General features: G+C 41.9%; 1 protein-coding gene across 2 annotated transcripts; it reads left to right on the top strand.

The window, feature by feature from the left end:
• Positions 1-2,515: 2,515 nt before the first annotated feature.
• On the top strand, positions 2,516-11,769 carry LOC103386492 (major facilitator superfamily domain-containing protein 4A-like). 2 transcript variants are annotated; one of them, XR_003051097.1, is made up of 11 exons: positions 2,725-2,957; positions 4,146-4,344; positions 6,750-7,001; positions 7,468-7,603; positions 7,891-8,006; positions 8,550-8,723; positions 8,949-9,096; positions 9,323-9,393; positions 9,553-9,676; positions 9,931-10,684; positions 10,975-11,769. XR_003051097.1 is itself a non-coding variant. In XM_008320786.3 (10 exons), the coding sequence occupies exons 1-10, from the start codon at positions 2,725-2,727 to the stop codon at positions 9,996-9,998; spliced, it is 1,521 nt and encodes a 506-aa protein (XP_008319008.1). In that variant the 5' UTR covers positions 2,516-2,724; the 3' UTR covers positions 9,999-11,769. The 2 variants fall into 2 exon arrangements, 1 of the variants encoding a protein (XP_008319008.1); XM_008320786.3 differs by having other exon boundaries at positions 2,516-2,957; positions 9,931-11,769.
• Positions 11,770-12,000: the final 231 nt, after the last annotated feature.

Below are 12,000 nucleotides of genomic sequence, written 5' to 3' on the forward strand. Positions count from 1 at the left end.
AATGTCCTTTTGCACAAACCAGAAGTGTCCTCTGAAGCCCGCTCCCTCCCCTCTGTGTCTGAGCTGTGTGTGATCCTGGTACTGTCTCTGAACATGAATGAGTGTGAGTGTAACGATGATGCCAAACACATCACCTCTGAAATCAGGTTCTCCAGCCCTGCTCTAGTTCAACCTGTCGGCATAATTACTCACCACTCCTTGGTCCACTGTTTTGTTGCTGTAGCAAACACTGTTTCCTTCACTGCTGTCATAACAGAAGACTTTATGTAGGAAACGGACGTAACCTTCCGAGTACTTAAGTAAGCCTCACGGAGGATTACAACCTTCCGAGTACTTAAGTAAGCCTCACAGAGGATTACTTTGAATGAAAAGAACAAAAGTCAAAGCTAGTGCGATGCTAACGTACTATCCTGTAGGTGCAGACAGTAAATCACATCTGACCCACTCAACAAGAATACATTCATGTAAAACAATACAAGTGTATGCGTGGATGGTAGAACATAACGTTGTTAGCAGCACCTACAGGTCAGGTGAAGGGAGCTACGTGCTCAATAAAGAGACAAAAGGCGAACAAAAGTGTAGAGTTGAAGTCCCTTGACTTGGTTTGGTTGTATTTTGAAAAATGTCTATTCAAAATATTTGTTGTTTTTTTTTTTTTTTTAAAGCAAACGATTTGCTGTAGACTTCTTGAAAACTCTTCGTGTGGTTTGATCCTCCAGATAAATAACACTGCTTGAGTTTAAACTGAAGTCAGCAGTCCATTCTCAGGGTTGTCTCTGGTTTGGAACTGGTTTCATCTGGTCCATAATCTGAATTTGATTTTTTTCTCTCGTTTCTCTTGAACATATTATTTTTATAACTATTATTATTATTCCTCTTATGTTCTCACCTAGTTTATCTTCTCCTTCATCATTGCTTGTTTTTTTCACCTCTAAATGTGACCAGAGGTGATGGAGAAATCCTGCTATGACCCAACAACCCCCTGCTGACAGTAAGAAAACTGGAGGTTAGAGAAGTACAAGGTAAAAAAAGGTGAGTTTTCATTTAAGGAACCCCCCCCCCCCCCCCCCTTCAGCGAGTGACCCGAGTACAGTACTACCTTGTGTTAGTTGTGGTAAATGAAACTATTTTAAATACCCTAAGAACAGAGAAGTACTACTAGAGAAGTATAGGTATTTTAACAGATGTTCTTGTTTCTTAAAGTGACTATAATGCTACGTTTGAAAGGATAAAACGCTGTGTTTAAAAGTAAATGAACAGAAGTTTTAAGTGTTTTATAAAAAGTTAAATTTTGTATGAAGTGTGATATTTCTGTGATTTGTCTGCACTGAGAAAATGAATGTATTGTCGTCAACGAGCGTCATGTTGATTTTAAATAAATATAATATTGAATTCAACCAAACGTCCATCTGCTCAAAGTCATTTCGTAACATTTATACAGTTAATTATGTCAAGAAGCGATCAGCTGGAGGTGTTGAAGCACGAACTACAGATATGGTTACGATACATGTTGACAAACGTTGACACTAGACGGCGGTATTGTGCAGATGTGAATAGCTGCCACTCGTTCATCTGTACTGGAGTTTTGACAGGTGTCTACGTAGCATTCAAATGTACACATACTCCGCCCGCAGTACTACTGTACTCTAAGTACAGGAACAAAACGGATGTTCTGTTAGCGAATAAGGCAACCGGATAAACACGATCGACAAGAGCACACCCAAAGTCAATCCCTTTTTTTCTATCAACATTTCATTTTATTTTTAGGAAGGATATAGTAACAGTACATTAGAGACACGCCCAAGAACACGATGCTAAAATATCAACATGTTTAAGCGAATTTACGGGGGAACCCTAAATTCTTCCTAAATGGCTCCAGTAGCAGAAATGCAACACACATTGATGACGACTAAAGAAGGGGGAGAGGGGTGACGGCGTTGACCGAGTTAGCCTGGTCTAGCCTTAATAGAGAGAGACTGTTTTTGTTTGTTTGTTTGTTTTAAAAGTAGAATGTTGATACTCCTGTACGTACTGTGTGCTAACACGGCTAACATGCCACTATATTCGCTACGTGTTACCCAGTAACAGCAATTACTGCTTCAAGCTGTTACTGCTTCAAACTGGTTGTACTTTTAGTCATTGCTTCTAAAATAGACTCTCAATATTCACGTGCATATTTCAATATACATTTTAATATGGTTGTCACTGCCAGTTTCACTGGTCTCTTTAATTCTATGTACTGCGTCTTGAAACATTCCAAATGTTTGAATAGCCTTTCGGCGCCATCTAGTTCATGTCTGTCTCTCTTCGTTTGAAAGTCGACTTATAAAAAGGCCGCGAGTGTTTGTGTGTGTGAATATTGATTTATTAATTTTTGTCTATTGTGCGTTCTGTTTGATTGCAGTGCATTTCATTAAGTGAACTGTAATTATTTTAATTACTTCTTAACAAGTCAAACAGGTGTGTACGTAGGTAGATCGGTTTTAAAACGTATATATTTTTTATCCTTTCAACGACCAGGTAAAGTGGGCGGGGTTTTTGAGACGTCACCCAATCAGCGCCACGTCCGCGTCAACAGCCTTGAACGTTCACCAGACTGAAGAAGCCCTGTGGCTGACTGTCGAAACTTAGAAAGTCAACTTGCCATGGGCCGCCGTCCAGAGTAACGTCTGTGTCTTTTTGTTTGTATGTTTGTTTGTTTTTTTGACTGTAAACAAAAACGCCATGACGCTGGTGGACGATCGGCTCTGGTCGCTGTTTAAGCTCCACTGGCCGCAGACTCTCACCTACTGGAGCGTTTTCTTTAGCTTCGGACTCTGTATCGCCTTTCTGGGTCCCACCATCCTGGACCTGAGGTGTCAGACCCAGTCCAGTCTGCAGCAGATCATCTGGGTCTTCTTCTTCCAGCAGTTCTTCCTGCTGGTCGGCAGCGGCCTGGGAGGTCTCTTCAAGAAAACGTGAGTGTGGTTCCAGGTCGTCATGAAGTAATATAACTAATACTATAAGTACTGCCACTACTACTTTATTAATAAGTAGGTTGGATATATCATCTATACATAATTATCAGTCAAAAATAATTATTATATTAATAATAAAAACGTTTTCATTACATTTATTAGAGGTATTTGTAGAACTTGTTTTATCGTCCTAAATGTAAAAACAAGTAATGAAGTAATGATGTTACTTAAACTAGTACTACCACTAATACCACAACGACGATGACTATGTCACTATTAAATAATAAAGAAATGAATTTACTATTTCGTTAGTAATAAAATTAATTTCAGTAGTAAAATGACGTATTTATTTTTCCAGTACATTCATCATAATTTACAATCATAAAATAATGTATACTACTACTACTATTATTATTATTCAACACATAAAAAACTAAATAAATAAATGTGAATTTCTGGTTTTAGTCATGAATGCACTTCATCTAGTGACAGCCGTTCAGACGCCTTCCAGTTAGGGTTGGGGTCAGGGCTGCTCAGGCAGTTTTAACATCTGAGTCACAAATGTTTTCAAATAACAGCATTGTGGAATTAATATTACTGACAGGTTAAAGAGAGATATCTAAAAAACTTTAAAGTAGACTCTGAACATGTAAGTGAAAGTTCACAGAGGTACTTATACAGTATAAGGTTTTGCCTAAACACACACACACACACACACACACACACACGCCTATGTGGTTAGGGTTTGGAACTGAAAAGCCCTGTTTGATGCTGTGTCAGGTTCAAGGTTGTGGTTTGTTTCACTCCTAATATTAATCCTCTTCATGAATGTGGTTAAACACAGTCAGACATTAACTCAGCCTGGATCTTTAATCCAAACCCGTGCTGACCTTTGGCTCAACTCCATCCGTGATGATGTCATGATGGCACCTGCACCCCAAGGCCTAAGTCAAACATTAGCAATGACCTGACAGCTGTTGAATCCAAATATTTTTTATTTAGTGTTTTAAAAAAATTCGGGGTGTTCACACCAAACGCAAAAAAAGCTGTTGTAGCCTACATCAGTTTTTGTGGGTCAGTTGTTGTGTATTAGATGTTGTGTGTGAGTTGTTGGGTGTCAGTTATTGCAGGTCAGTTGTGCGTCAGTTGTTGTGTGTCACTCTGGCTGTGTCCTTGTCTGTCCTCCAGGCTCCTGTCGTGTCTCTCAGCTCTCTTCTCCTGCACTCTCACCATCTCCATCGTCTTCACCATCATACCCCTGTGTCATGACGTGATGCTGTTGTCCATCGCCATGGCGGTCATTGGCGTTGCCATGGGGATCATTGACACCATCTCCAACCTGCAGCTGGTGAAGCTGTTCCAGAAGGACTCCAACATCTTCCTGCAGGTCAGAGGAGAACAGGGAGGACGTAGACAGTGTCTCTGGGTTCTTTGGGTTGATCTCCAGTACTACAGTACTACAGTACTTTTGTGTAGGTGAGGGCTGGTTGATCTACAGTACTGCAGTACTTTTGTGTAGGTGAGGGCTGGTTGATCTCCAGCAGAAGTTGATGATTGGGCTGATTTAGGTTCCTGCTCCTGACCTTGTTAGACTGAAGTGACCTGGATCAGTGACAGGTTTGAACATAAGCTGCTGCACAGCTGCACACAGACACACCTAATGTCAACGAACATTAGCGTGTCTAAATGTTTATTAACACTGGTTCTGGTTCATTATAATATTACTCATAATGAAAGTAGATAAGTAAAAAAAGTCAGTTCATCTGAGAACACCACAAACCTTTACAACTGTAGCGGTTGTCTGTTATGAATGACAGACCACATGATTCTCCTGAATCGACGATTCCACAGGCTGATGGATAGGGCTTGTGGTTGAAGGGTTGCTGGTTCAAATCCCATGACTCCATCCCATGTTGAAGTACAACTAGAAGCGTCCTCTGTGAAGAGCAGGTGTCAGATGTTGGTCACTCCGCACCACCAACCACACAGTCATTAACACACCCTCACAGCCTTTAAACAGTGGTCATGTGACTGACATTAAGACGTCCATTGTAAACACGTGCAGCATGTTTGAAGGAAAACAAAAAGCCAGCAAAGGGCAGTCACGTCATTAGCTGTGATGACAGCCGTTCAGCTGCCTTCTAAAGTCCCTCCAGGAGTGGCACCAGCTGCACTCTACCATTACCATCAACACAGTTCCTGTGAGTCAACCAGATGGCCGACTTCACAGAACAAGATAAAAAAAAAAATGGACCAACGTGTGCCTCCCACCTCTTCCTCCCCCTTCTTCATTTGCTCAGTGTTTGGGGCAGAAAATAAACAAACCATGTTGTGCGTCCTAACTCGTTCCCCTGATGTACGTATTATCCCTGCCATAACCAAATGGTGGTCAGTGAAACCCCTGGACTGATGTTGCTGAGTCTGACCTGGTCATGAACCCCAGGGAGAAACACAGTGAAAGCAAACTTTCACGAACTCCTCGCCACCACCGCTACTCACACTCAACAGAAACGGAAAGAAAGGTGAGAGGAGAGGAGAGGAGAGGACAAGTAAGGAGAAGAGGGAAGAGGAGAGAAGCAGAGGAGTGCAGATTAGAGAAGAGGAGAGGAGACAAGGTGAGAAGAGAAGGGAAGATACCATCCAGCCCGTAGATGCCACCCAACCTGTTATGTGACTTTGTTGACTAACAATCAAAAAGATCAATATTAAGAACCAGGATCAGTCAGACTGCCTTCATGACTCAGTCTTAGACACAGCTGTGCAGTGAGACCAGAACCCAGATCAGTGGATCCTCCAGACCTGCTCCTGAATAACTATAGATTTTCAATGATTTTGTTTAATAATATTCAAAAACCTAGTCTTGGCTAATCATAGAGATTTATGTCTTTTATGGCTCTTCCAACTGAACCACATTTCTGAGGCACAAATTATCTCCTACTAGGACACTAGAAGAGCACAGCCAAAACTATACTTGACTAAGTTTAGGTTAGGTTAGTTTGGTGCTGTTATCAAACTTTGACCTAGGACAGTGGAGGCTTCACTGGAACAACACCTCTTTGACTCATTACTGTATTTTCTGGACTAGAATTTGTGGACTAATCTTTGAAGTGCATTATATATAAACAATAAAACTCGTGTCAGATTTTGCCACAAGAGGGCGCTCTCTATACTCATGACAACCAAACACTGTTATTGTGCCTTTTAAACAACTGTACTGTTAGTCTGCTACATTAATATATTTGTCTGTGTTCATTACCTTGTGTATCATAAATGTTTTTCCTCCTCACAATAATGTTTTTGATGGAACTAATACACTTAGCAATAGTCCGCTAAACAAAGATTAGTTTGGTAGTTACCCATCTATAGTACACATACCACTGGTTGTACATGGGGTCCCTCTAGTGGTACATTGAGGAATTTGACGTTTTTAATTCAACTGTCATTTGTAGTACTGCAGAACTACATCATTGTATTGTGTTTAAATTCCCTTCTTCAGAGGTGATACCCATGGGTAAGATAACACTGATTATCTAACTCATCTGTTTAGTCTTTGGTCAGTTCATGCTTGGTGCCTGTGGGGGGCAGCCTGTAAACAGTATATATGCTGCTCCCGAGGGGTTGATTGTTTTCTTTATATATATATATATATATATATATATATATATACTTGCCTCATGGTGCTGTCTGCTGCAGAGCAGGTCTGACTCAAACTTTAAGTTCAAGAGTACGGTGATGGTTAAAGTCCTCATCTGTCCCTCACACTCTCATCACTCTGTCCATGTCTTATCACAGACCCTACATTTCTTCATCGGTCTGGGGGCACTGGTCAGCCCCCTGGTGGCCGATCCTTTCCTCTCTGACGATAACTGCATAGTGATGGCTAACCGGACGGGTAACGCTTCATCTTCTGACATGGAGCACCTGCGCAGCACCCTCTCTGGACACAGCACAGGACTGCACAACATGTCCATGTACCCTCTGCACACCGAAGGCCTGATAAACACCAACGTGTCCTACGCCTTCTGGATCATGGCTCTCATCAATGTAAGTTGGACAAGAAGACAGAAGACCCATGTTAGCATGTTAGCATGTTAGCTTCACTATTAAAGTGTAGTGTAGATAAAACAGTGGCACTGACTGCTGGGAAGTTGGCAGGGAGATATGCAGGTGTGTATTTGCCTAAGAGTGAAGATAGTACTGTACAGAGGTGGTTCACAGTACTCAGTCTACTGCTGTCTCCTCTTGTTGTCTCCAGTTGTGTCCAGTTGTCTTCTTTTGTCTCTGACCTTTTTATCTAACATCGTTATCAACATTCAGTACAGACAGAGTCCAAATTGTTTTGACGTTTTGCCTGAAGTTCTTTAAATTCTGGGTAATTGCTAATAATTACAATTCACTGATGACTTCATTTCATGTCGGCTTCATTTGTGAAGGAATGCAGATCTGAACCAGAAGTCACTGAGCTGCAGTGTTGACTGTTCCTCTCTCTCTCTCTCTCTCTCTCTCTCAGCTGCCTGTTCCAGCTGCAGTACTGGTACTGATGTACCATGAGAGACTGCTGCCCTGCTGCAGGAACAGTCCACGTCTGACGGAGACTGACAGAGACTCACTGGCCAGCACAAGCAACAACACAGACAGTGGCCAAGGTGTGTGTGTGTGTGAGAGAGTGTGAGTGAGTACACAGAGGTTTTCAAAGTACTGACATTCTGTGTTTAGGTCAAAGTACTGTACTACAAAAGTGGCACATACATACTGATTTACTCTTTTACTCAAGTAAAACAGAAAGAGTACCTAAGGACAAAGTACTGAAGGACAAAAGCCTAATAATAATAATAATAATAATAATAATAATAATAATCCTTGTCACAGAACAGTGTAGAAATGTGCATTTCTATAAAAACTGTCAAACGTCTCTCCGTCTTTGGTCCTCCAGGACAACACAGTGTGTTTGGCTGCTGTAGCCCTGACAAACTCAGGGGTCAGCCCGCCACATTCTTCGTTCTGCATGTGCTGGGTGGAGCCATTCTGTTCATCACCGATGGGATCATTGTAAGTTAAAATCACACACTGTCCATTAGCCAGTGTACCTGGACTATGTTTGATGTGATTACTCCTGTGACATGTGAATGTACAGGCTCCATATTTAGAAAAGTGCTTGCTTTTATTCTGTTGTCCATATCATTCTGTGAAGTCAGGAGTAAGAAGCTGCTGTAGACAGATTTGATCAAAGACATCAACCACAGCTCTGATTGGCTCATTTGTTCCTCCAGCTCACATGACCAATTCAGCTCCGATTGGACTTCGTTCCTCTTGTTTTTTATTAAAATGTAAAAATATAAACATAAGAGCAGATTATGTTAAGACAGGGTCTTTAGCTGCTCTTTACAGGACGCAACAGTTCCACGACCTGACTGTAGGGGGCACCATGGCCTAAGAACTGAACTAAGTTAAAGGACTGAGGTTCTTAAAAGAGTCCTAAGGTGGACAGTGTGATGTGTTGAGGTGGTCAGAAACTCTTGGACATCTGCCCCGGGTTTTGACAGGAAAACCTGAACTTTTGACCTTTGCCCTCTCCTCACCTGTTTGTCACAGGGCTCCTACTCTGGGTTCGTCTACACCTACGCAGTTTCTCCTCCTTTACTCATGGCTCACAGAACTGCTGGGTATTTGGAGAGCGTCTTTTGGGCTGCCATCACTTTAGGAAGACTGGTCTTCATTTGTCTGTCCTGTAAATACACGGCACCCGTCCTGCTCATCTTCACCCTGGTACGAACACACACACACACACATACACACACACACACACTAGTATATTCACATCCAGTGCTTTAAAACCTTTTTAAACTCTTTGGAACTCCCTGTGTCTCCCTGTGTGTCTCCCTGTGTGTCTCCCTGTGTCTCCCTGTGTCTCCCTGTGTGTCTCCCTGTGTGTCTCCCTGTGTCTCCCTGTGTCTCCCTGTGTCTCCCTGTGTCTCCCTGTGTCTCCCACAGATGGGGATAGTCGCGGTCCAGTGTTTCCTGATGATTTTTTATACAAGTCCTGTGTTCCTCTTTTTCGGCACCTTTCTGTTAGGACTCTTCATCAGTGGTGTGTTTCCCTCCATGCTGGCCTACACCGAGGACTTACTGGACTACAAAGGTCAACTCCCAATACACACACACACACACACGCTAGATTTGTGTCTAATCTTTATCCAAACTCTAATCTGGGCCTAATGTCCCCAGAAAGACACGCAAACACACACTTCATCAGACGATGTCAGAATTCAACACATTTGCTGTGTGTAGAGAATATAACACCTATGAAGATGACATCATCAGACTGAGGACTAACACGTATTTATTCTAGTTATTTTTAATCCCAGGTTGTGCAACAACCGTCCTGGTGACCAGTGCCAGCACAGGAGAGATGCTGCTGCAGCTGCTTGTAGGATCGGTGAGTAAACGAGTCAAAATTATATGTCTGTTGATGTTTGATTAGATAGAAAAACAACAACAGCAGCAGCAGCAGCAGGACATTCCTCTGCAGAGACTGTTGGTTTGAATGAAGTGTGAGTCTCTGCCTCCAGACGTTTCTGTGTTTCCATCACTGCAGCTGATCCAGAGCCAGGGAAGCTACAACTTCCTGTTGTTGTGCACCATCGCCTCGTTGATCGGCTTCTGCCTTTTCATGCTGCTGCTTTACATCCAGCACCGACACAGAAAACACACAGCAGAAGGTGAGTGGTGGTGAGGTTATACCACTTAACACACACATATACACACATACAGTATACACACATATACACAAAATGGGTTTGATACCAGCAGACACCAGCCTCTGTCCTGGGACCATAGGTCCAGCAGCTGGGGGGGGGGGGGGACTGTGAGGCTCATGATCAGGTTTGTATGTTGTGACAGCAGGGTAATGCTAAGGTTAGCGTGTACACCTGCCCAACACTTTGTCGTCTGAAGATATTTGTTCTCCACTCAGGTTCACCTGAAAACATGAAGATTAAAGAGAAGTCGTCGACAGCATACTCCGAGGACCAGAAGACATGAGGACGCTCCCCAAATAAACTGACCCCCCCCCAACCATCCCCTACCCTATAGATATCTATCTTGTCATGTCCAAAGACCAAGTCAGCTCTCTCTGACGAGCCACACGTCACAGGTGTAAAACAAGGTCGTTAACTATACGTTTTTATTGTCTTTACTTTTTATAAACCTTTACCGTCAAAGCAGCATCAGCTCCTGTAGACACAGTTGTAGAATGTTCTACAGAGAGTTCTCCTCAGCTGTCGCACCAAACGGGACAACGATGGTCACCCACATGGTCGTTAGGTTAAACACACTCAGCTGTAGGAAGGTTTCAAAGTGGATGAGGAACACACACACACACTCACACACACACTCACACACACACACACTCACAGATACACTCACATGCACACGTGCTGCTAATAGACAGTGTCCTGTCACTGAGCAAAGAAGAAGACGACAGGAAGTTCATTAAAAAACAAAGGTTTATGACATTGGAGATTCTGTTGAAGACTGGAGTTCATGATGTGATGTTTTGGAGAACAAAGCCAGCTGGTCGTGGACATGGTGGTGACCAGCACCGCTCTCAGCTCAGAGGTGGACCCAGGATGAACCACCAAGCTGCTGAAGAACTCTGACCTGACCTGGTTCGACTAGAAAACCTGAGTCCTAAACCAAACCTTCCGTTAGATCGGGTCCATGGAGAGGTGAGTTCCCTCCAGAACCCTACGGCACCTACAAGAATTGATGTTGACTTAAAGGAAAATCCTGGTGACAAAATATAATATTGTATATTTTGTATATCAGTTTGACTTGGACTTCTGTCCGTTCACATGGCACTTTATTCTTTACTAAATGATTTATGCGTGTGTGTATAGTATGTAGAAGAGTGTGTGCGGGCATTCTGTGGCTTCCTGGTGGTGGTCTGGTCCAGTCAGAGTCTCGACTGATGATTTCATTGGTTGCTAATGTCAATCCATGTCTCCATTCTCATTAGGTGTGAGTGAATGGGAGGTTTTGTGACCTCATTGAGGAGGAGGAGATGTCCGGGGAATTCTTTTTTTGACACTTTAAATATGTCAACTATAAACAATTAAATTTAAAAAATTCTGTACTGGTTAAAATCTGATTTTGTTTCCTTCTTGTGTGTATATATATATACACATACATATTTGTGTATATATATATATACATACATATGTATAAATATAACAAATCTAAGTGAAAGCAATAGTCTCAGTGAAAGTGTCTGTAGAATTGGTCTTGTGGAGACTTTTCATTTAGTCCAGTCATTGTCCTCAACATCAATATTATTGTATGTGTGTATATATATATATATATATACACGTGTCTCCAACCCTTTTGAAACTAAGAGCTACATTCAAGGGTACTCAGTAATACGAAGAGCTACTTGTTTAATACAGACATTAGTAGACACTCTTCTTACCATTGTTATTGGATCCATTTATACATCGTTGCAGGTGTAACTGAATGAAAAAGCACAGTTTTGTTGAATAGTTTTATTTTTAAAACATACCCCCGGGGGCACCTTAGGTAGTACATGGGGGCTACCTAAGGTGCCCCCGGGCACCATGTTGGCCACCCCATATATATAATATATACATATTTATATATTCACATATGTACACACATATATAGTTTAAAAAGAAATTCTCCACGTTCTACAAGACCAACTCTACGAAGAGACAATTTCACTGAGATTTTTTATTTTATTTTAAATCCCTCATCAAAACAATGTTTAAACTGGAGGATTAAAAACCAATCGAAACCATGTGTCAGTTTCTCAGAATTTTTATTCTCATCGCTGATGTTTCCCTGTTGGAACTCTTCTTCTACAGCCGTCCTTTGTCAGAACGCCACTTAAGACAAGCAGCCTGTAAACATGACTTTAAAAAGCATCAGACATCAAACAAAACTGGACAGAAATACAGAGTTGGGTCATTTAAGTTTTTCTTTTTTCTAAAAACAAAAAACAACAATCTTGTATTTGTTGTTACAAATA

Source organism: Cynoglossus semilaevis, chromosome 11, assembly GCF_000523025.1.
Source record: "Cynoglossus semilaevis isolate Cse_v1.0 chromosome 11, Cse_v1.0, whole genome shotgun sequence".
Classification (NCBI taxonomy): Eukaryota; Metazoa; Chordata; class Actinopteri; order Pleuronectiformes; family Cynoglossidae; genus Cynoglossus; species Cynoglossus semilaevis.